At 37.1% G+C, this 26546-nt stretch overlaps 1 protein-coding gene across 5 annotated transcripts in view; it reads left to right on the forward strand.

Moving 5' to 3' along the window:
- The window catches only part of LOC581773 (SH3 and multiple ankyrin repeat domains protein 3), a 97905-nt gene that overhangs the window by 19424 nt on the left and 51935 nt on the right, over positions 1-26546 (forward strand). For 3 of the 5 annotated variants that reach the window (XM_030988675.1, XM_030988676.1, XM_030988677.1), the window contains exon 3: positions 20020-20220. In XM_030988675.1, the coding sequence (XP_030844535.1) occupies positions 20020-20220 (201 nt within the window). Of the gene's footprint in view, positions 1-13750; positions 14069-19445; positions 19611-20019; positions 20221-26546 lie in introns of those variants that run through there. The other 2 variants (XM_030988678.1, XM_030988679.1) reach the window with 2 other exon arrangements.

Below are 26546 nucleotides of genomic sequence, written 5' to 3' on the forward strand. Positions count from 1 at the left end.
TTTCTCCTACCTAGCAACCATTAACGTATCCATGCAATTCACATTATGACGATTGAAATACAATTATTTTCAACAGGTGAATGAAATGATTTGTAACATGGCATCAGCACGGATTTATGCATACAGTACACATTTATTACATCCCCAAAATGGTCTATTGTCTGAGGTTGATTCATCAAAAGTAGTTGCAATCCTGTTATAAATAAATATCTCTGCTTTTAGATTAATGTGATTTGTATTGAGGTCTCATGTACTCTGGATACAAGCTTTGAATCATTTTTCATTTAAGAGAGGTAAGTGCAAAAAAAAAATCTTCTTCTAGTTAGGAGTTAGGCTAGCGATTATAAATATACCAAGTCAATAATATCGTCAGTTTGCCGCCAGAAGGGCAGTAACTGTGTATAAAAACTAAAAATAATATGAGGTAATGCCCTTCTGGCTCGAAAGTGGCAACATGTTTACGTCCCATTTGCCCTTGCCTGCTCAATTGTTCATTAACCTCAATTTATATTGGAGAAACGAGGGGTCAGACGAGCGAGCGAGAAAGCCAGATTGAAAGTCGCTTGCTCTCAGAGTCAAAGTAGTGGAAGGAACCCCCTGACACAATAATGATAATGATATCATGACAAGCTGCAACTTTTTACGTAAATAGTATAAAATGGGGAATGGATAGACACTCTAATGGATACATGTATGTCAAGAGACTGTGGATCGCATGGTTCGCGATTCGAGTCCTTTAGCACGACATTAATCTAAACTTGCCACTCTCCACCCAGGGGTGACATGGGTGTACAGGTAGGAGGGAATTTCTTGATTGCTTGGAGCACCGAAATTGGTAGTAAAGCAGAGCCGGGGTGATATTGGGGCGTCTTGAGCACCTTGCGTGGTGGATATGTGCGCTATAAAAATGTATCCAATATTAGTTCTGCTATTCATATTATGTACATACATGTAGGCAGAAGAGATAGATATGCTAGATAAATTGTGAAACCTGTTTACATCATCATTCGTCTCTGGGACACACTTGATCAAAGCAACCATAGGTGGCCGGTAGCCATTCAACTCTCAACAGGTCCTACAACACTTCACATCACTATTTCTTTAAAATCATAAAGTATGTATTACTGCAGAGGACTTTGCTGATAGTCGGTGATAAAACTGCCTTTGTAAATGGCTTTTTTCAAGTTGATTGCTGTACACTCCAGTCAAGTAGCAATTAATATACCATTCTCATATCAGATTCAATGCATTGTTAGTTACGACCAAGGAGGTACCTCCTTAGTACCTCCTTGGTACAACAACCATTATGGCAAGTCCTACCTTACAATATGTAATGTATTCAATTCGCATTCTGACGATTGAAATTCAATTACATTGTACCTAGTGAATGCATCATCATTTGTAATGAGGCACTAACCGGTAAATATTTGTGCATTAAATTTGATTACATTACGAAAATGACCTATTGGAAAATGACCTATTGAATTCATCTACATACACTGTATTAAATTTTGCAAAGTCCATTGTATTCAGCATTTCCAGAAAAATCATTGTGATGACAAAATGACACAGGAGCCTTGAAGTGAGGCCATCTTTGAAAGCGATTTCCAATCTGTCCTCATATCCACGTCTGTTGTTTGCATGCCCCCTCTATTGTTTGATGAAGAAAACAGCTATTTAATTAGAATCTCATGAACTTGGCTTGACCTGTCAAAGTGTCATTATGATTTCACCAGCAATATGAGGTTTGTTTTCCTCTCGTCAAGGTTTTCATTTAGATAGTCCGGTCAAGATGTGCAACTCTTTGTAAAACCTCACAGCAGTTAGGGCGTTGGGGGGTTGAGGTTGAAGGAGGGGGGCCGGGGCACAGCCAGTTGATATATACCCCCTTCCCCATTTAAAACCTATTACAGTACCATTGAAAAGTTCCCCCCTTGATGGATATCTTGTTGGGAATTTTCTAAACAGTAAATTCTGAACAGAAAGTGGCCCACCCCCTTACTTTACAACATTTCAGATCTGCCATTCCCCATAAAGCGTGTCTGCACTATCTCGAGATTGCCAAATATCCAGCTATTTGAATTATCCCGATCGCAAACTATCCAGCTAATTTGCGTCTTCATTAGACCGAAGTAGCAAATTAGCTGGATAGTTGGTCAGGATAATATCCCAAGATCGGGATAGTTCAAATAGCTGGATATTTGGCAATCTCGAGATAGTGAAGACGGGCCTTATAGTGGCAAATATTTGCAAGGCAAGGTTGAACTTGAAACTTATCTTTGTGCGTAGTTTTATAAAGATTCTTTGAGTTTTCGTGCAATTTCTTCTCCAGATTTAGTACACCATCCCTTTTCTTCTAATTTCTTTTTTTTTCATTTGGAAGGCTCTTATACAAATGAAGCCCTTGAAGGGAATTTTGAAGGTTTTGTCAGCTCGTGTTTCAAATATGAAGCAAATATTCAAGAAAGACTCGAGCATAATTGCTAGATTTACATGATAAGCCTAAATTTACAACTTTTCAGTTGCCCATAAGTCCATTACCAAATCAGGACGAGTAACTCTTCCTTTTAGGCAAGGTATACTCTGAAATGTAGGTTTAATGAATGTGTACAACTGTACATGCATGCATTTGGTAGTAATCTTATCCATCCATTTATGACAGATGAATTGGCCATTAGTCGTGACATGAAACCTGCCGTTAATGAGCATGTTGAGTCACCCCTCCTCATCCAAGATCCAAGATGCGCTGCCACAAGAGGCAAGCGAGCGTCATGTCTTTACCAGATGATACTGTCTCAGAGATGATGATATTAGAGTGGTAGAGTGGTTCATTCACTTGACTTTCAATCAGAGGGGTAAGGGTTGGAAAAGAGCCCCTGGGGAATTGATTTGATTTTCATATATGACTTAAAGCTTATCTGCCATAGTTTACAGGAGGGATTAGAGCGCCCTGCAAGGTCACTGGACAGGTGGTTATCTCATCAACTCAGCTCTCAGTTAACATAAGAAAAAGAGGATCATGGGGACCAATGGTCACCGATTAGGCATTGTTTGTTGTAAGAGGGCGCAAGTAGCCACAAGTAGTGCAGTGGGCCTTTAACATGAAAGTATAGAGGTGTCGTGGTTGAGTGGATTCGTCAGAGGACTGGATCACAAGGTCCACGGTTCGATTCCTGCCACAGCACTAAAGTCCTTTTGCAAGATATTAATTTTCATTTGCCACTCTCGACCCAGGTGAAGATTATTCCTTGAAATGCGCTGTGCGCAGATAACGGCTGCCGGAGCTAAAGCTAGGGTAATGATTTCCAAAGCTCTTCAGAAGCGTATACATGTAGAGACGTTATATAATGTGATATGTGCTATATACAAGAACCAAATACTATTATATTATTTCATTGTGAAGTATACACAAAAGATCACATTTCAAACTTGGCTGGTAGAAATTCCTAGAAATAATGCTGCCGGCCTTCCATCCCTCGGGTCTGCATCCCCCTCCCCCTTTTTCCAGAAAATTTGAACAGTTCTTGAATTTTGGCAAGTTGTTGTTCGTAAAAGCCAACAACCTCCAGGATAAGCCTCAGTATATAGTAATTCTTTGTGTAGCCAATGAAAATTTACAACAAATGAAAGATATTTGATATTTTGCCTCTGGAGCTAGAATGGCGTTATTTAAAGTCTGTAAACATAGATATGAGTTAATGCCCTTTTGAATCCAAATAAACGATGTTACTAGCAATAAGCTGTCAGTCTTCATCGGAAAAGCAAATAGCATGTTCTGTATTGAAAATTAATGTTTGTGAAAGCCTACACCGAACAGGAAAAGCCGTTGTATAAAGTAACTCTTTGTTTAGCCAATGAAACTTATCCTGAGCTCACAAACATCAGAAATTAGACTCCTCCACTTCCTGCTCTCAAAGAATGTTACCATGGTAACGTGAGATGGGAGGAGGCATGCCTGACCTCCGACCGAATACCAGCTCTGGACCCAGGAACGGTAGCGGGTCGGGTCGTACGAGGGCTTTCTTCCGCTTCCGAGAGGGAAATTTGATTGTCGAGATTGTCAAGTACAGGGATATGGTTTTCAATTGAGGATAATTAAGCCTTTGAGTTCTCTTTAGAACAAAAAAATTACAATCGCACAAATTTACATCGAAAGTGAAAAATTGCTGTCCTATTGTCAAATTCGAACAGCATTATGATTAGATTGTGATTGATAAAGATTAAAGAATCAACAATTACTGAGCCACCAGTAAATCTTTTGTCACACATTTTGATGTGTTGGTGATTTGTAAATTGATTAAACATTTATCACGTTTTGACGATTTTAGTGTCGTACATGTACTTGTCTGTGTTAGACTGTCCGAACGTATGTAAAGTCCACATATAGTTTATAGATACAACTTCTGAAATCCTAACATAACAACATTCATATGAGCCTATGAGCATGAACTGCATCTGTTTTGGTGTTTAAAGATTTTTTGGAAGAGTGGAAGTAGGCTTTAGCAACTATTTTGTATTTGAAATATATCCTAGATTAAGATTTGTAGAAGTTTTAGATTAATTATTTCATTTTTGATGGGACACAAATAGTGCAATCCTCTAAGTACTTTAAAATGTCTGTTCTATCTACAATCTACTGCGGCTCTAGCCCCAGCATTTAAACCCACTGATCTATAGCCTTGTAATGAGGATTCTAAGTAGTTTACCCACAGTCAATCAATAGTATTGATTTACAGAACCGTCACGTTTGGTCGACCGTAAAACACAAAAACACATGCATGGGACTGTATTATGAGATGAGTGCTTGTGAAGTTCAACTTACCTTACTACAAATGCAATGTACAATATTTTAGAACATTCTAGGGGATACATGCAGTGGGAGGATTGGATGCATATTAAATTCTAATTTATTAATGTATTCATTCAATTCCATGGTCATTTCCATGGCTATAAATTTGATATGGGATTTTGGTACAGCTATAAATAATTTTAAGAGCATTAAATCTCTGATACGTTAACAACCTTAAGTAGAATAGTACCATGCACTCATCATGCTTTGCAATGCCTTTATACACTGACTTGGCATGATGTAGCTTTCTACTAATGTTCATTGCCCCTTGATACCATGATTACATGTAGTTGCTGTTTGGTCTAAAACCAATTTTCCTTCTTCCCAATTGGTCTATTCCCATTTAAAGCACATTTTGTCTACGTTCCATATTCCATATGGCCTAATAACCATTTAATCATAAAATAATAATCATTAAATGGTTATGAGACCTTATATGATAGTAGACGAAATGGGCATTAGACAAACTGAAATTAGACTAACTGATTATTAGACTAAATGAAAACTAGACCAAATGGCTATCAACCTAAATGGTCATTAGATGAAATCATTATTAGACCATGTGGATAGTAGACGTAGACCAAATAGCAAATCACCAATATCATAAGATAACCACAAGCAATGTAATAATGTTGTCAAGGGCAATTCCACGGTAACGGAAGGACACTCAGACAAGATTTTTGAACTTCAGGTTCATACTAAAAGAAATGTTTTATTAGTATGTATTAAACTATGGGGAACAAAATGTGTTTCAGTCAAGTGGAAAGCTTCATCAACTTCACAAAGTTTGGATAAACACTAATTAACTGGAAAAACCATGTCCATTTTTATGTCCTTCCGTTACCGAGATAATTAATATGCACATTCTTAAACTACTTAACTATAATGACAATTTTTTTGGGGAGAATTAAAGGCACTTATATAGGTATTATATCTGTACTGTTTCACATCTTATACTAATAAAACAGTTCTTTTAGTATGAACCTGAAGTTCAAAAATCTTGTCTGAGTGTCCTTCCGTTACCGTGGAATTGCCCTCAACCCTTCTATTCCTCGTCTTTATCAGACATGATTGCTTATTGATTTCGCTTGAGACATTTCCATCTCGCCTCGTTTTTGACCGATAAACGAGAACTCGTTGCTCCAATGTTATCGGACCTTGGGGCTTTTGGATGATAACTATGTAGATCTTCCTGTATACATACTACAGGGTCTTCTCGCATCGGAAATGAAAATCAATATTCCTGAACACATTGCAACGGTTCATTTGTTTAGTCTGTCGTCTACGCGGACATCGGGTCATCAGCACACATTTTAACAGACTTGGCTGATACCGATAAAAATAATGATGATGATGATGATGATGATGGTGATGATGATGATGATGATGATGATGATGATGATGATGATGATGATGTTGATGATGATGATGATGATGATGATGATGATGATGATGATGATATTGATGATGATGATGATGATGATGATGATGATGATGATGATAATAATTTGGTCATATTTGTGCACGGTAGCCTCATCAGTATCAATACAGCTCTTCCTACATGTCACACAAATACATATTATTACCCCCAACATTGCCATGCACAGTACACGTATGCATTTAATAACCTGGGTGGAGAGAGACAAATGTGAGAAAAATAACTTAAGTAGAGGCAGTTGTACCATTCAAGATTCAAATTTTATTGTCCACTTAAGAAACACAGAAATTTGGCCTCCATTGGCAAAAGATAACAATAAATAACAACACATGAATGTGCACAAAACATGTGCATGTACTGAGGGAGGATCAACAATTTGTTATTTGATTTATTTGATGTATTTGATTTATTTTAGTTTTCTTCATGGTCTTTTTCAAAAGTTGCAAACTACATGTAGTTACAACATAATCATGATGATAAACAAATTTGCTAAGCATTGCTCATTTAACTACTTCACTCCGCCTTGTATACTTACATAATTTTGTCTTTCTTTCTTCATGGTCTTTTCCCAAAGTTCCAAACTAGTTTAACGTAATCATGATGATAAACAAATTTGTGAAAAATTGCTCATTTTACTACTTCTCTCTGCCTTGCAAACCATATTACCATTACACTCTTCTTCACATCGTCTGTTTGGAACCAGGAGGGCGATAACTCATCAATTCTACACAGGGTTAACGTCCTCCTCGCTCCAAAGAGATATCTCCTTTCACAGCCTTGCTACATTTAATCCCTCTAATACTAATAGCAAAGATGAATTCCTGGTGATACGAGTATGTCTAACATGATAATGGTAATGGATACATACTGGAATGATCTAGGATTAGGCCAAACAAATTCATTCTTAGTTTCTCGTCCCATCCTCCTTCCTCCCTTTTTTTTTCCCTGGCCCATCTCAATGTGTTTGTTATGTGATATTTTTTGTTTCTGCATTAAAATGAATGAAATCTAGATACCTGTAGTGAGATAAAAAAAAAAATATTAATATGAATTTAAATTTATGTTGTTTGGAGTCTCTAAAGTATGTATACAAATAATTGAATTAGGAAAATTTGTGACTTAAATTGATTCAATAGCATTTTGATGTCCTGAAATTTGTTCAAGTGAAATGGAATTCCTGTATCCTCATTTTCTAAGAATGTGGGCGAGAAACCAGGAATCAGTTTTATGTGGCCTTTTTGCTAAAGGATACATACTTGAATAAGCAAGGATTACTGTATGCATGAGATACAGTTTGGTGACCACACCCATTTTCAATCAGGCAATGGGCAGAGAGAGAGAGAGAAAGAGGGTGAGAGAGAGAGAGAGAGAGAGAGAGAGAGAGAGAGAGAGAGAGGAGAGAGAGAGAGAGAGAGAGAGAGGGGGAGAGAGAGAGAGAGAGGGTGTACATGGAGGAGAGAAAGCATGTGGTATAGTCTTGTCCCTCAGACTATAATTTTGATTGTTTGAAATGTAAATAAAAATACTATTTTATTGCAGGAGCATTTCTGTAATGTATGTGATATACATATAGTTTGTAGGCACTAATCTGTGTCAGTCGCTTTGCGTAACAGTTTCTGCACTGTGAGACTAAGCTGACAACATACTGCATATCATACTACATAGACAGCTGGAGCCTAGGCTCTGCCCAAGATAAAATAAGACTTGTTGACAATTGTCAAATTAGAGGCTTGCAGTCTTGTGCTTGCAGACTAATAAATGTCTTTCAAGTTCAGAGCAAATTACACATTTTAAATAGAAAAAAAAAGCTTTCATACTTTAAAAAAAAAGCTTTCATACTTTAAAAAATGAAACAGACCATTGTGTTTAAAGTTACATGCCTCAGGTAATTTCAATAGAGATAAGTATTACTCATAAAAAACTGGAAGTCAAAAGGCGTGTGATACCCATATTGTTTGCTAAAGGCTTCGCAACAATTGATCCTAGTGTAAGTTGCGAAGTAGATTCAACCTTACCGATGCATGACTCACTACATAGTGGAGTGTGTGTGTGTGTGTGTGAAAGGTGTTTCCCAACCGAATGGAGACTGTCATGACGGGCTTGTAATGAAATTGTCTTCGGGTTACACCCAGAAATGATACTTTTTAGGTTGATGGGGATGGGGGAGGGGGAGAGAAATGGAGAGAGGGAGAGAGAGAGATGGATGGAGAGAGAGAGAGAGAGGGAGAGAGAGAGAGAGAGAGAGGGGGAGGGTAAACAGAGTGGGAAAGAAGGCAAAGAGAAGTACAATGTCGATATGAAGGCAATATATATCAAAGGGAGAGAGAGAGTGAGGGAGAAATGAGAGATAACAAGGGGGAGGAGAGGGAGGCACAGGGGGGGGGGGGGGCAGAGAAACAGATGGAGAAGATATGAAGGCATAGAACGTGAATAAGAGAGAAAGAGAGATGGAGAGAGGGGTAAACAGAGGGCAAAGAGGAAGTACAGATAAATAAATAAGATATAATGGCAATGTATGTAAAAGGGAGAGAGAAAACTACAAAAGTGAGATGAGAAATAGAAAGAGAGAGAGAGAAAGAGAAAGAGAGAGAGAGAGAGAGAGACAAAAACAGAAAGAGGGAGGGAGAGAAATGGCTCGAGAGCACAATCAACAAAGCCAAGTATTACATACACCGTATGTACTCATGTCTAGTCTAGCGAGCCATGACTACCGCCGTATAGCAAGGCGTATTGTTTACTGACTGATGCCCAACTGATGAATCAAGGCAGCATTTATTTGAAATTAATCAGGGGTGGGTCCAAAAACCAACGATGATGCATCCATCCATTCCTGGCCAATTTTCTTTCTTTCAAAAGCAACAAAAAAAATGAGTGATATCATTTCTCAGCCAGACTCCAGTTGGGGCAACACCTGCATAAATGCTCCTTGTCTCTCAACAGTTGCTCTTTGGTATTGTTTTAGCAGAAATTTATTAATGTTTTTGTTTACTTCTCAGAATTATGAGTGGTTTCTTTGATTCTGTCAGGGGTGAATATTCCATACCTATCAGTGCATGCTGCATAGATGCTACTAAACCTTGCTCGATGATGCTTTCCAATGGCGGAATATATTGCCACTGTATGGAGCTGTAGACTGTTTTATATCTGATGTACCTGTGCAAAGTGTGCATTATCTGGCTGTTTGGATGCAGTTTGCCAATGGTATCATATCATTTTACGTTGTGTTCAAGGCATATTGTTGCCATTTTGAAGATTTTGCAGATTTTTCACAGACTTTGGAATTTGGATTTAAATTAATACCTCATCGTCATCTTGGAACCACTTCTGGACTGTCAATTCCTACCTCCTATGCGTTTTTGGGTAAACCTAGAAATTGGTATATGTTATGCCTTGAAAATTGAAATATGTTGCCAATTTGAAAGGCACCACTGATCTAGAGCTTGAAAGGAACATCTTCTCATACAGGATTACATGGAAATCAGTGAATTTAAAAGGATTGACAGGATTTTGAATCCACATTCTCTTCAAAGCTCCCACAGTTTTCTGTCAAATCACACGCGAGGTGTCATGTTGCCAATTTAAGAAGCACTGCTAATCCATAGAGATTTTGTCTCTCACCACTTCGGATTAAACTGGAATAACATCAAAATCCTGCTTTTGTATAATCTCATTGCACCCAAATAATGCCACGCATTCTGGCTTCTGAATCAGCAGAAAAAATTGGTTTAAAGGAGGACAGATTTTTTTGTATGTACATGCTCTTACTAGCAGATTTTTTGTTGGAAACATCTGAGCTCTTATACATACAAATTAAGCTTTTTTGATAATAAACCGTCATTGGGGAGAATTTTATGATATGAGAAAGTATTTTCTAGAACTCGATTCAATTGCATAGTGGGAGAACAGTCCTGTTTAACTTTTTGTTGCGGGCACTTGCTAGATTTAGCAGGCATTTACAGACATCAGTCACAATGATGGTCTTGATAATCGGGGCAGCGCCATGAGCGTCACGACGTGACAGACGTGTGCGCTATATAAGAAGCAACCATTATTGTTATTATTATATTAGACTACTTTTGCATCATCGTTTCTCTGTCTCATGTAGTGTTAAATTGGTGAAAGTTGATTTAGACTTTGCTCAAGATAGTCATCATGAATTTTGGAAATTGTCTAATAGAGTCTGTGCTTACAGAATCCACAATCATAATCCATATTCTGAATTTGATATGTGTACTTTTCAAGAACATAATGCAAGTCATGTTTGTTAAATTTTCCTTCTTAAATGCAAAACAAAACAAACCACTCAAACATATTTCAATCTGTTTAAAGTTGTTCATATTGGAATAAAATACATTTTCTATGGTCTCTTTGAGATATTATAGTGAGCACCATTTTCAAGGAGTTAATAATAATGACCTTATTTGGACAATAATTTGAGCTAGACAGTCCTTTAAATGCTCTTTCAGCAAGAATAGTGGACCTATATTAAATGCTAACACAACTTGAAATTTATTTGACCCCAGTTTTCTTGACTGCCTCGAAACCCACACCGATCCCAGCATGATCTTCGTGGTTCGGGCAAAGTCAGAGTCTCGGCACTCCTGACCCGGCATTTCCAGACTTGTAATCTTGGAGAAGCCTCTATTCTTGGGTCTGGGCATGGTTCGGGCAATTCGTCAGAAACGTGATAATGTGGTGATGACGATCGTGGAAGATGGAATTAACTGCTGGCAGTTCCTAAACCTACTTTCAAACCCCTAAGAAGTTTCTATTTTTGTTTTGTGTGGAGGGGGGGAGGGGGGATGTGCTTATATATACATGTATGTCGATATATATGCTGATGTTGTTGACTAGTCTGGTAGCAAAGACTCTCCCAAGATATTCTTAATATCCATGATGACTTGAGCCGAGGCTGAACATGTACAACCATTTTTTTTTGAGAATTTAAGCTAGCTACTGTACATTCTAAGAGCAAACCATCTGTTCAGAGCCAATAGGACGTTAACTCTGTGTCTGAGGATACATGTATGAGTCAATGCCCCTTTGGCTCCAAGCAGATGTAGTCTAATTTCAAGAAGCTACAACCTGTCTGATATGATAATAGCTGTAGCTAGTGTACCTCAGATAGAAAAAAATTGTTCATTTAGCCTGGAATGAAGTCTAAATACCCTCAGCAATAAATCATCCCTCCATAATCCATCCATGGACCAAGTTTATCAATTAACATTATTAATGTAGGGGAAGAATGGAACGTTTTCAGATATCTGATACTTGTTGTTATGATGATAATCTAGATAGTCTTTCCCCTGGCTGATGTATTTATGTGATGTAAGCAATACCATTTTTGGGGTAGCATATGGTTATGCCAGATGATAGTTTCTGCCATCACAAATGTGAGTGTTCTGTTTAGTTTGTTATACCTTCACACACACATACAAACACAAAGACCATGAACAATTTCATAAATACTACAGAATTTACATAAAAATAAAATTTGTTCTAATGTGAACAGCACCCTATAGGCCTGTTCTCATCAGTCCAAAGTTGAAAAATAACCCGCTATTTTAACTAGCCCGATCTCAAACTAACCAGCTAAATTGCGTCTTAATCAGCCCGCAGTTGCAATTATTTATTATTTGGTCAAGAAATATCCCGAGAAATCTTGGGTCTTTTCCAAAAAAGTCCAATAGCGGGCTAATTTGTGCCCACTTTCATCTACACATGTAGTTTGTTATGAGCATATCGGTCTCGTGAAGAAGCAATTTCTAGCTTCGGGAAGAATATCCCAAGTCTGAAAGTAGCGGGTTATTTTGAAACTTCGGTCTGATGTGAACGGCACCCAGCAGAACCCATGTGGCGATTGTATACACATGGATCTGAAACCCACCCACATTCCTGTTGTTTTAGAGGAAACCGTGAGCAAGGTTCTCCTGCAGAGAGGAAATTGGTCAAAATTTGAACTGGAGTGAAAATTAGCCTCCGAGATAGATGTTGGTCCGTAAATTGTATTTTTTTTGTCGTTCTACTTTTTTAGATTTCTTCTAAAGAAAGCAAGATATACCTTTTTACTTACGGTAGTATTTGGAAAATATTAAACTTTTCAAGCATCATTTATGAAATCGTACTCAAGCAGGGTTCGGGTTTGGGTAAGGGTTGGTTTTAGTATTAGGATAGGATTAGGCATGGGTGTGGGATTATGATTAGGGTTAAGTTTTGGGTTAGGTTTAGGGTTATCTTCAGGGTTTATTTTGGGTTAGAATTAAGGTCAAGTTATTTGGCATGGGATTGTGGTTTGGTTTGGAGTTGAAAATGGTCAAATTTAGAGTTAGGTCTATGGTTTAAATAGATTGAAAGGTTGGTTAAAATACACCTTTACTGATTTGGTAGTTCTCATTTGACACCGATTATGACATTACTCTTCTGATTTCACAATAGACAAACACCCTACACAATTTCAAAGGAATGGAAGATTATACATAAATGATTTAATCCACATGTAGACTTGCATATACCGACATTTAACAACTAATACAATTCAAGTTGAAAATATTTATGATATGAATGTGGATAAGAGTCTAGCCAGGATGTTTGATGACCTTCATACTGCTTGAGAGAGAAAGAACAATTGACGGGAATCCCAAGATTATTCTCAATTCAGACACAATTTTTTTTTGGGGGTGCTGTGTCTTGATCAAATATTTTTCATTACTCAGTACCCAACAGTGGCATAACATCCATGCAGTTCCCCAGTACATATCTGAATTTAATAACTATTCTGCAAAATATCTACTGATACAGTTCAGACATATGGCACAACTGCCTATCCTAGGGGACTGTTAGATTGTAGACCATATTTACAGAATTGTCTCGACTGAAAGATACAGGGTATGAGTAATATGATTATAAACAGAATGATCAAACATATGCTAACAATATGCAGAATCAATTTTGCTATTTTTACCTTGGAAACTGCAGGCAAGTGTTGATTTTTGTTCATTCATGCTTTTGAGGCTAGATCTTCATGAATCACTAGTCTACAATGAACAGACTCTATTTTAATAGCGTTTGGAGTTGACAATAGATCAGCATGGGGAAAGGGCTATCATTATCAATAATATCAAGAGGCATCATGTTGCTGAGATTCATTCAAATTAGACTTCCTTCCAGACTCCAAATCTAATTATTGCTATCTCATTTTCAGCGTGGCCGTACAATCAAGCATTAAATGCTCTCAAAGACTCCCTCATAAACGCTATCTAAGCCTAAAGACGCAGGACTATCAGGAACATGTTGCTGAGATTCATTCAAATTAGACTTCCATCCAGACTCCACATCTAATTATCGCTATCTCATTTTCAGCGTGACCGTATACATAGACAATCAACCATAAATGCAGTCATAGACTACTTAGTAAACGCTATCTAAGCCTGAAGACGCAAGACTACCAAGAACTTTTTTTCCGGTAGTGGATTATAAGCATGGAGAGGCGAAGAGGTGCGTGCAAGTTATTGGCAAGGCGAAGGACTCGCTCGTGGTATGGGGGAGGTGAACTTGTCGGGGGCGTTGACGCCGTGGATCATTCCTTGGCCAAGTCGGATCTGTCAAAGTCGTACACTTCCCTCCTCGCTGCCTCTCGTAAGGCCGATCTAAGAGCCGCTACTGTGGCTGTCCCGCATAAGGTTGGGTGCCAGGGTTTTGTGGATATCGCGTCGGAGGAACTGCCCCCGTCTAATTGGTGTTTCAATCGGTGGGAAGAATCAGTGCTCTTTGTGGGTCTTATTGTGAGTATCAAGTTGGCAACACACTTGTGAGATATCTTTTACTTTTAATGTACTTCTTAGGTAGCAAATCTTTTACTACTATTGTTAATTGCTGTACAGTGAAAGTTTATGTCTTACACATTTGTGGAAGTGATAGAGAAGTGAAAAATTGTTTTGATAAACTCTATGAACATGTATATTGTGAGTATCAAGTTGGCAATACACTTGTGAGATATCTTTGATTTTAATTTCCTTTTAAAGTAGCAAATCTTGTACTGTTATTATATTGCTTTGTTTACAGTGAAAGTTAATGAGAAGTGAACAATTGTTTTGATAAGCTCTATGACCATGTATATTTGCTGTGTGAGGTACATGGTGTAGATCATCTTTGTTTTTCTTTGTTGTCTTTGTTTCCTCTGTTTTTTCCTCATTTTATTTGCTCTCTGTTCCATAATTTTAGAGTTGAGAGGTTTTATGCACAAAATAAATAGAAAGTAGTCCTTGTATTCAGGTATTTAGGAGTAGAAATTTCACCTTTGTCTATTTCAAAATGTCATGAACTATGTTTTCACTCAGAGCAGCTGTTGCTCAAGATGGCTGTATTTCATGAATCATAATCGTAAATAATGTATCTTTTAAAGACATTGATATTTCCTCCCGCGGGTTTCATTACCATTTTAGGTGCAATAGTAATACTCAGGGGTACTTTTGCTTGTGCAAAGTAAAATGTTGTGCTATTTTCAACCAGGAAGATGTGAGTTTTACAAAGTCACATTTCCCTTTTCATATGCATCAAATTTCTTTAATATTTATGCCGTGTGTTTGTGTATTCCCATGTTGTACGCGTATCCATGTGCGCTTGTGTTTTCGCTGTGGATCATCAGCAGAATTTAGTTGACTATGTTTTCTTATGGTATGTTTCTCTGTTTGTGGTAGGGGGTACAAGCAACCCTTGCCCCCCTTTCAAACCTAAGTGACATACCTAAGGACACAACCTCAAAATATCCCCCACCTCTTCAAACAGGATAGCCTTTATTAATTAATTCTTCTTTCCTTTTTTGTTTGTTTAGGAGTAAACAATGCACCCACACAATAGGATGACCTTTTCATTTTTATACCTTTTTAGTTTTACGTTTTTTTTCTTTCATTTCTATGTAAAAAAAAGTTTGCTGACCTTTCTCCCCTCCCCGTTCACAAACTCCTGGAGATTTTCAAGATTCTAATTACCTTAGAGGTACCTAAAGTTTATTTTAAACAAAAAGTAAATTAGAACCACTTCCTTTTTAATCATAATGTAGATGCACCACAGGGTGTCATGTGTGTTAATTCTAAATGATGTTCTGTGAAAATTAAAAGGAAACATGCATTACAATGATATAATTGATTTAATTCTCCTCCCTACTATTAAGCCCCTCTATTTATAGCTTGTCTTGCACAAATCCTTCTTGTAGACATATATCTATCCCGAATTAAGGATAATTTCCTGATTAATGAACTAACTGCATCTTGTCGATAGGCCTGCGTTGTGAACCGCTGGGTTTAGTCTTTCGTCGTATAGCAGTCAAGAAGGCGTGGTGCATGGGTTTGGTTAGAAAGTCAACTTAACCCCTTGCCAGTAAAACTCTCTCCTTCCCATTGGTTTAACACAGGAGTTAATGGTTCCAGAAGTCAATAGGTTAAACATTGAATCTACAGCTAATTGCCAATGATATCATATGTCATTGATTGATTATTAAAGTGTGACCTTTTCTTTTCTCTTCTCCATGAAAAATTGCAAATTATATGTTTACTTTCACCTAGGAAGTCTTTCCATTAACTTTATTTTATTTTGTTCATTTTTGTATCATATTCTTTTTCTTTTTGTCATGGCACAAAATATCATGTGTTCCTTGTATGATCTCGTACAAGATGTATTTAGGTATTTTGTTTTGCTTCTTTGTCATAAAGAAAATAAATAATGTGCATTCAACATGTTGTGTACAAATAAGCGCTGCTTGATTCTGTTTCAGGGAATAATTGGACGATTTAAATATTTTAGGCACTGGATAAAAGAGTATGAGGTGAACTAGCTACTACTGTATGTATGCTAATTGAAACTCAGATGTTATCAAATGCATTGAAATCCTGTTCACTCTTTCTGTTTTGAAATCAGGCAAGCGAAGGAGTTTCCGATTCCATGGTAACTGTACATTTATTGGTGCGTAAGCCAGAATCATAAATCATATCTAAATCAGACCAATATAGTGCTCAACATTGCGGTGCTAGCTTGCAAGAGTTTCCAATTCCATGGTAACTACATTTATTGGTGCGTATTAAAGCGAGAATAATAAATCATATCTGGATTTAGACCAATATAGTGCCTAAAATTAAAGTTCCAGCATTCTACAACATTAGTACATTTATTGGTGTGTAGACCAGACTCATAAATCATATCTGAATTCTGACCAGTATCATTAGTGCATAACATTACAGTGGTATCAATGAGTTTCCAATTCCATAATAACATATACATTACATTTATTATACATAGGTCAGAATTGTAAATCATATCTGAATTTTGACCAATATAGTGCCTAAAATTAAAACGGCGCTAGCAATGAGTTTCCTATTCCATAATAACTGTACATTTATTGGTGCGTTAAACCAGACTCTTAAATCATAACTGAATTCTCACCAGTATAGTGCATGACATTGCAGAGCTAGCAATGGTTTTTTCAATTCCATAATAACAGTACATTACACTTACTGTGCATAGGTCAGAATCATAAATCATACAGTATCTAAATTCTGACCAGCATAGTGCATAACTGCTGTAGCCAGTCGGAGGATTACTGTTCGCAAGATCAACCTCCTAAATTGAATTAGCGCTCAATTTCTCCTCCTCGTAATTCACCATAAATCACGTCATCGCGCACCCACTGACTACGTAGCATTGTAATTTCTCGATCCCTGTTGATGGTTGCTAAGCAACGCTTCCCAATCTCTATCCTAATTAAAGACTGTCTTAATTGATCCTAGAGGAAAAGGGGATTGTTTTTGTTTACTAACAAGAATAGATCCCATCGCCTAAACCTTGTTCACACAGCAAATTCCTATTCCTAAACCTGTTCACACAGAAAAATCCTATTCCTAAATCTGTTCACACAGAAAAATCCTATTCTTTAACCTGTTCACACAGAAAAATCCTATTCCTCACCAAGCTTTAGACTAGTCAGAGAAATATTTAAGAGTGTGTTTAATTTGTGTATGGTAAGGAGGAAGGTTAATATTTTCCACATGATCTGTGAAGGTGTTGTCCTTTTTACACCAAGCCGGCATGATACAACATATCAGCTTTGGCGTCAAATTATTGATAAATTACAATTGGTAACTCAGATAATAAGCACATGGTAGTGTTTGTGAAAAGACTGTGGACCAATGTTATATCCATTTGTAGGCCTGATTGATAAGACTCCACTTTTTTCTGTAAGCTTTAAAGGGGAAGTCCACCCTGATATTAAGTTAGTTTAATAGAAGCAAACAAAAATGAGAAGAACAGGTAGTCAGTGAAAGATTATAGCGCAATCAGATTGAAATAATATCAGGGTGGACTCCCCCTTTAAATATGTGTTTGCTATTGAGTGACATCCAAGATTTCCACTTTGTGGTGGAGTATATTTTAAAATATGAACATTTATAAGCGTGACAAACGTTGACCATTGCAGTCCACTTCTGTTGTTCTTGTTCCATCGGCTGGCCAATGCAGATAAAGTGAATCTAAAATGAAATTAAAAAAGCTAAATAAACAATATGAAAAGGTAATAAAATCTTATTTGCAAGCACCAGACACTAGTGTATAATTTCCCACGTACACCTGTGCATAAGGTAATCTTTCCCAGTAACCTGGAGACCAGTCTGGTATGACGTCCAGGTAATGAGCCATTTTCCCTGCTGAATTGAGCTAAATTGGTTAATTTGTGCGCTTGATCCATGGATGTACTCTAATAATAAAAGTGTAATGACATGTATAGTCTGGGTTATAAAATGAAATTAGTGGCTGCTAAATTTGAATATGACAGTGCATTAATACGCAATATATTGGATTAGGTTTACTCTGTTGAAAATTGATTATAATAATTTTTCTTCTGCCTGCAAAAAAGGGAGTAAGAGATATATATTGTCAAATGCAGTATAACAACATTCTTGCAGAAAGCCAAAAAAATAATTATATAATAATCCCTACTATTTATAAACTGCTTTTTTGTGTAAAGGGGGAGGGGCATTTTGTTTGTTTGTTTTTGTAATGCTATTTTGAGAAGTTGTCTGTAAAAAGAATTAAGCTTTCTTTTTTCTAAGGTTTTATTCTGACAAGATTCTGTTGTCCTGTCACACTTAATCATTTTTATTGGCTCATAAACCAGAATTGCTACAAAGAAGAAAGAAAAATATGTTATGTAATCTATGACCCCAATGATCTTTGATCACATTTTAGGTTACCTTGGAACGTACTAGTATAGTTTGTAGTAATCAGTAAATGTTTAGCATCTTGTTGTCTAGGTAACCAATGTCACATACATTGCCCATGCACATTATTTTGTGTTTGTTTTCCCTTTTATCTACATGTAATCTTGGAGCCACATTATAGTGGCTTTTAGCATGATTGTAATCTGTAAATCAAGAACATACATACCTATGGGCCTACTTGTACAGTAGTCTCTCTTGCTGTAGATCATCACCATTAGTTTCATTATACTTGTAGACATTTTGTGCACCATCTCCACGAGGGCTCCTCTTCAGTGGTAGTTATTGTTCCTACGCTAAGATACCTCTTTGGGTGTGGTCAAGTTTAGAAAGACTTGTCCATGGGACATTCAATTTCTTAACAATCTACAGACTGGTATCGCAATTAAAGATGAAGTTGAGTTCTGGTCATGCGATTGCATTGTGAAAGAAACGGTGTGGAATCGACCAGAAAAGGTTGATCATCTAGCATATAAGCACTTGTGTGTATTACAAGGTTCTGGAATCATCAAAATGATAAGAAATTTGGCCAAGTCTTGGTAAAGTTACAAACACTGTTCACAGAAAGATATGGGACTACACGAACACGTGGCGTAAAAATCCTACCCCCGAGTTTTACGATGTTACATGACATACCTTATTTAGAATATGAAGGCATTTGAAGAGCCCTGCTTTTCAGGGAACATGTCTTATCTGATGTTCTTCCACACTTGCATAATAAGAATGATAACGCCCACAAATTATTGTTCACCTCTTACCAGAACTCAAAGTTCTCTTTAAGGTGAAGATAAGTGTCTTGTTATTTGTTCTTTTGTCAGAAAGTAGGTATATCTCTACAGTGAAGACCATTGCATAGTGGCGATTAGCAAAGTAATGGGTTTTCTTGGAACAAATTGGATGTAATGGTAGTGTTATGCAATGAAGCATTACAGGTTCTAGATGCTGGTTTAAAGGCTAGGGTTGGACGCAGACTAGTTGATGCAGAGGACTCAATCCACTAGACCGGCTTTACCATATGAACAGATCCTGGACCTTTAACAACACCCTCCCAGCAGAGTCTGCAGTAGAGTATATCCATGTCCTTCATCATCAAAGTTTATCTTTTTACCATTTCTTATCTCTTTTAATTTGTTCCTTGAATCTGGATAACCATGTGAGACAGACCAGGACCAAGTGTGCTCACAGATCCGAGATCTTCAACAAATGCCAGCACTGTCGGGACTCTGGACAGACCAGGACCAAGCATCCTATAATCATGTAAAAGATATCTAGACTATCCATTCATTTTCTCTCTCTCATTTTGTTCCATGAAATAGGATAACCATGTGAAACAGACCAGAACCAAGCGTGCTCACAGATCCAAGTCCATCAACAAATGCCAGCACTGTCTGGACAGACCAGGACCAAGTGCCTATCATTTAAAAGATATCTCTAACCATTCATTGTCTCTCTCATTTTGTTCATTGAAATAGGATGACTATGTGAGTCGGACCCAGGCCAAGACCAAAATGGCGATGGAGCTACCCTTTGGGAAGACCAACGGGACCGCCAACGGGACCAGAACTGTTCCCAACGGCACCCTTGAAAGTCCTTCCCTCCCAGCGGCCCCGGATAGTCCTGATCTCGGGGAGCTGATCAATATTAGAATCAAGATAGCCGATACAGAAATACAGGTGAGTTCCGAGGGTAGAGGTTTTGACACGATCGCAAAGATTTAAAAAAATCAACGCAATTGCGTCTTCACCAGACCGATATGCTTATCACAAACTAGCTCGGACAGGCGCAAATTAGCCCGCTTTTTACCCAAATAGCAAGATATCTTGACCACATATCCCGCTTATTGCTACTGCGGGCTGATGATCGAAGCACAAATTAACTGGTTAATTTGCGATCGGGATAGTTTAAATAGCAGGTTATTTGGCAAACTCGAGCTGATGAAGACAGCTAGCCTCGTGAGTCAATGTCACTAACTTTGTAAGTCACTGTTTTGAAATGTACGTACATGACAGTGATATATTGTGTTATCTGCATGATGTCTTAGACAGCTCAGTAGGATATTGATTTTGCCATTAAGTTGATTTATCGAAAGTCTTTGCGATCATGATTTTTCTTTCAAAGAATGGTATTGCTGTGATTTATTTTAACCAAAAGCTTGATACCAACAGCCATCTGATCCAGACCTATGATTTCACAATTCTTACAGGGGGCTCATGCAGCCTAAATAGTACATACATGTACAGACCCTAAAGATTTCAATCCAGTACCCTTAATCTGTGATAAAAGTTCTTTAGGAGTCATGTTCAAATCCCGTCATTGTCACAGGCTGCGAATCTCACCTAAGAATTCCAGTCCTGACAAACGTGTTCTTTCAGAGAATGATGTCAAATTAATAAAAAAGTAACCTTTTGAAAAAAAATGGAGGATACTATTTATTAACAATGAAATGAATGGAATTCTAATAGTAAATCTAACTCAATTCATGAGAAAGTTCATAATAGTTGTTCACAAATCTTGGCTGCGTTGCAAGGGCGAAAGTCATGTAAGGAAAACCCATACTACAGATTTTCTTGTGCAGGTATTTACACCCTTTGTTATACACAACATGGATATAGCACATTTGAAGGTTTTAATTTTTTTGGAATAGTATTTTTCTAGGAATTTGGCTGGCAGAACAAAAGAACTTGATCAATGTTTTGTTTGTGCTATTATCGTACTTCAAATAACAATGCTAGATAACAGCTGGCTATGACTTCCACTCCCACAGCAATGTCTCACCGTGAATAATGTTTTGTTTGTGGTTTCCGGATAAGTTTCACTTTGATTCTTTAAACTTTTTAAATAGTCCCACATGTAGCCGGCATTGTTGCTTTAGAGACTAGCAAGATATTTCATATATTGATTTTATTTCAGAGAATATCTTTTGGACTCTGATAAGTCTGATTTCAAAGTTGTTAGCCGACAAACACTTGGTTTGTTTGTTCAAGATAATCTTTCACATCATTATTTAATATTGAAGATATGTACAAACAAGATCAGTGATGAAATGGATATTTAGGTTATGTATCTTATATTTGAGATCTGTATTAAATTCTTTTACTGAAATCAAAAGTATAGACTTGTTCCAACTTGTAGGAACATGTGCATGTGCATTTCAAGGGGGAAACCCCCATGTATACATACACAATAAGAAGATATAGATACAAAGGGTATTTTTTAAGTGGATAGTTATCAGAAAACCGATAAAACACTAATTTGATAATAATAATGATAGTTAATAGTAATAGTTCGTCCTTATATAGCGCATTTCAGGACCGCAGGCGCTCTCAATGCGCTTTACAGATATATATTATTACCCCGGTCATCGGATTCATGCTTACCCGCACACAAGGTATACCTCTAAAGCAATACAATCGGCAGTTGTAAATGAGAAACCATGTATTCTCCTTTTCTTGACACCTACATGTAGTTCATTTAATAAAATAAGAAAGCAAAGTGTTTACATTTAATTGCAATTTTTGAATACATTTCGTTTTTTGTACACAGTAGAAGAATGTTACTGACTTTTGGAAGCTGTTTTTGCAATCCCATAGAAACAGAAGAAAAAACGATATTTAAAGTACATTAAAAGTATATCAAAAGTGACTCTGAATAAATATATTGTTTTTTAAAGACTTTTAGAAGCTGTTTTGCACTCCCTTAAAAAGAGCAGGAATAAGTATTTTTTAAGTATAGTAAAAGTATATCAATTATTAAAAGTGTATTATGAGTATTGCTTAACAGAACCCGAGATAGACACAATCCTGATACCAAAACCAAAATCTGTATGTTTAAAAATACCACCTTATGACCCTCAGTGTTTATCTAAAAATAATTTGCTGTATATATATTTGAATCCATTTAATCATATCAATGTCTTAATTTAAATATATTAGATTATTTTGGGAAGGAGGTGGTGAGGGACTGGGGGAGGAGGGAGGGGGATGGAGGCCACGAGTGGTCATGTGAAACTTAGTTTGAGTCATGAGATTCAAGATTACAAAAGAGGGTAATTTTTTATTTTTGTTTGACGGGCACTGTTCCTCTCTTATTTAGAACTAATGCAAATGCAGTCAGAAGTCCAGAGGAAGATAAATAAAATAATAAATAAATAAATGAAGAAAAAAAAACATTAAAGAGAAATATGAAAGAATAGGGCTCTTTCCTCCTCCAAAATATTAAATCTGTTTTTGAATTATGATCTTTAAAGAACAAAATTAACTGTGCTATTCTGCATATTGAATCGTGCTCCAATATGTGATCACAGCGAAAGCAATCCTCTATAGTGGCAAGACAACATTTAAAAAATTGCTTGAGGACAATAATATTGGAAATCATGTGGATTTGTCACCTTTTTATAAAGGAAATTGAATGAGATCTCTATCAAATGTCTCTTCTCCTATTATTCTGCAAGAATGAATGTTCTTTTCATGAATTTATCAGTCAAATTCATGTGACATTGATCCATATGAATCTCTGAAGGTCATCGATCGAGGCCCCTAGGTCGATAATTATACTCAATTATCAGGTTATTTCTCGGTCTCAATAGCACTTGTGTGCAATACAGGAAGCAATTGTCACTGAATTAGTTGTGTATTGACTGCTAAGTAGTAAGTACTACATAGTACAGGTTTTGAGTTGCCAATAGCCTGTATGATCAAGCAGAGATGATACGAAAGTGCAACATTTCTACTTAAATTGATAAATGACTGGAAATCAAATGATATTTTCTTGATAAATATCTTCACTCTTCAGTAAGAAAATGAAAATATGTACAGTAATACACTTCCCATATTTCTTATTTTCTTTTGGAAACGTGAATATGATTTTTAACCCATATTTCCAAACACAATGAAGCTCTTCAACCAGAAATAGAAATAACAGAGGTCACTCACAGTATTATTATAGTCGTCAAGGCAGGAAGTGGTTTTGTAAAACATGTGAGAAAGGGGCAATTCCACGGTAACGGAAGGACACTCAGACAAGATTTTTGAACTTCAGGTTCATACTAAAAGAACTGTTTTATTAGTATAAGATGTGAAACAGTACAGATATAATACCTATATAAGTGCCTTTAATTCTCCCCCAAAAAATTGTCATTATAGTTAAGTAGTGTAAGAATGTGCCTATTAATTATCTCGGTAACGGAAGGACATAAAAATGGACATGGTTTTTCCAGTTAATTAGTGTTTATCCAAACTTTGTGAAGTTGATGAAGCTTTCCACTTGACTGAAACACATTTTGTTCCCCATAGTTTAATACATACTAATAAAACATTTCTTTTAGTATGAACCTGAAGTTCAAAAATCTTGTCTGAGTGTCCTTCCGTTACCGTGGAATTGCCCAAAGGTCAAATAGAAACCAATTATATCAGTAAGTTAACCATATTTTGTAATTGTTTGTTGATTTTTTTTGTGTGGGGGGGGGGGGGGGGGGGGTCTTTGGTTTTTCATAGGTCTGCCAGTCATAACCAGGGGCAGATCGAGAGTGAATTTCAAAATTTGTTGACAGGCAAAAAAACGGGGGGGGGGGGGGGGGGGGGTGGTCTAAGTTTTGACATCTTCCAAGAGCCTTTGGGGTTCTTTTGGGGGATTTTTATCCATTTTTTTTTTTTTGGGGGGGGGGGGGGGTTCAAAGGAGAAGGGGGTAAGTTTGCCCCTACCCCACTAATCCACCAGTGATTATCATAATACATGTAATGTATCTGAGTCATGCCATGTACATGTAGGTCTATTGTCATGTCACTGACTTTCACCACCATCTTGGAACGTTGCCCTTACTCCGCGATAAAGAACTTGCACCTTTGTATTCCTTGCTTTTTTTCTTTATTCCCTGTGAAAACAATCTAGGTGAAGTTCTGTCCTATTGTTAGCTATTGTTGAAAAGTAAACACACCCCTTTGTGATTCGCACTGTATGCGTAGGCCTTTCCTATTACTGAAATGAATGGAATGTCTTGTACATATTTCTTCTGTTTGTAGAGTTTATTTTATGAATTGGTACCTTCCATTTAATATTTGGATTGTTTACATAAGTTTGATAATAAAGGTGCAAAAGTAGGCTTGTAATATTAGTCTTTTTGCGCTTTCTCAAGCATGTACATGTAAGCCCATCTCTTAATTGTGTCTCTTTCTAACTACTTTTTCTTGCATTAGCAACACACCTTCTCTCTCTTTCTCTCTCTCTCCCTCTCTTTCTCTCTTTTTCTCTCTTCTCTCTCTCTCTCTCTCTCTCTCTTTTTCTCTCTTCTCTCTTCTCTCTCTATCTCTCTCTCTCTCTCTCTCTCTCCCCCCTCTCTCCCCCTCCCCCCTCTCTCTCTCTCTGATCCTATTATATGTTGCCCTCATTCACATTTCTGCCTCACATTAAACAAAACCCTCTTAGCTATTACAATATATTGTAGATGTAAAAAGCAACATCTCATTAATTATCTACAACAATAAAGCAATCTACTTCGCTCATCTACTCTGAAAAACCATCTGTTCATGCTCCAGAGGGTTTGACTTATGGCTTTCATAAATGTATTACCAAATTACTTAAATTCATCAACGCCAACACATAAAGTATTCATATTAAGTGCCTGCATGTTAACGATTGTATGATTGGCAAGAGATAGATTTGTGAAATATAATCAAGTACATTTATTCAATTGGTCTATTAAAAATTCATTGAAACTTGTTGAAATTGGTGCCTGATTATTGACTATTACATTTATCATCTGTTGCTCTGGACTGTCTGGCAAACCTTAGGCAAGCTCTTTGGTAGGGTTATGTGCAAGAAGTTTGAGAACATTTCCCAACTTGTTTATGTTGTGACGTAGACCAATATTGCTCAAACAATGAAATATCTCTAGGGCGAGTCGAAATATCTATGGAAGCATATCCCGTTGCCATGTAAACGAGTATAAACAGAAATGTCACTTGTCTAAACATGTTTTCCTCTATCTGGCATATACCTAGCCGAAGCCAATTAACCCTTTGAGTCCCACACCCGACAATGACATGCAGAGAGTCAATGGGGTTCGAGTGTTTGTTGTGATTGGAGGGTTAAGGTCAAGAGAGGGCCTCCTCCAGAATGCTGGCATGTAAAGCGAGGGTCATAATGTGACATATTTCATACTGTGCGGGGGAGACTAACATGTCTGGTCAGGTGAATACCTCCTCCACAATGAAAAAAAATGTCAAACCTTATTTTCTTGAAGGGTGTAAAAGCAAGGGTCAAAGTCCTTTATCATGAAATTCCATGTTTGAGATATATACACATATTTGTTTTCAAGTTGTAATTTCAATTGAATCGAAGTGTTACTTTAGAGACAGTAGTTGTGGCAGGTGGATAGAAACATACATGAACATCAAGTAATTTACATTTTTCTTAAAGAGGAGATAGAGAGTAGAAAGGAATTGGGAGAGTTGGGGGGGGGGGGGGTGAGATAAGAAAAAGGAAGAGAGAGGGAGAAAGAAAGAGAGCAGAGGTCTTATGACTTCGTGTTTGTAGCAGCGATCTGGCAGTTTTCCAATCTAATTGACTCACAGTAATATAATATCATCATTTTACCTTTTCCCAAGAACTATACCTACTATCTGCTCTAGTGATACTAGGAATACAGGCTTTCTTGAAAAATGTATGAACCATAAATTGAAAAAACATCTGTTCACAAAATATGCATTAAATGTTGTTTGCAGTCAGTGGGAGCATGGGAGGTGAAGGTCTTTCCTAAAGTAAAATATCAGAGAACTGCCAAGTTGCGGGGAGGGGGGGGGGGGGGCATGGTAGGGTGACAAAGATTTTAGAAGATTCCAGGAATAATTGCTATCTCAGCCATTCTTTCTAAACTATTGCTTCTTTATGAGCCATAGAAGCATCTCTTCACAAAAAAAAAATGCATTTCATAAGCTGGGTATTGCTGAAGGGGATGGTTTTACTGCAGTACAGTATCACAAACTGCCATATTGAAAAGGTCTGC

This window comes from Strongylocentrotus purpuratus, unplaced genomic scaffold (genome assembly GCF_000002235.5).
Source record: "Strongylocentrotus purpuratus isolate Spur 01 unplaced genomic scaffold, Spur_5.0 spur5_scaffold_17, whole genome shotgun sequence".
NCBI classification, from domain to species: Eukaryota; Metazoa; Echinodermata; class Echinoidea; order Camarodonta; family Strongylocentrotidae; genus Strongylocentrotus; species Strongylocentrotus purpuratus.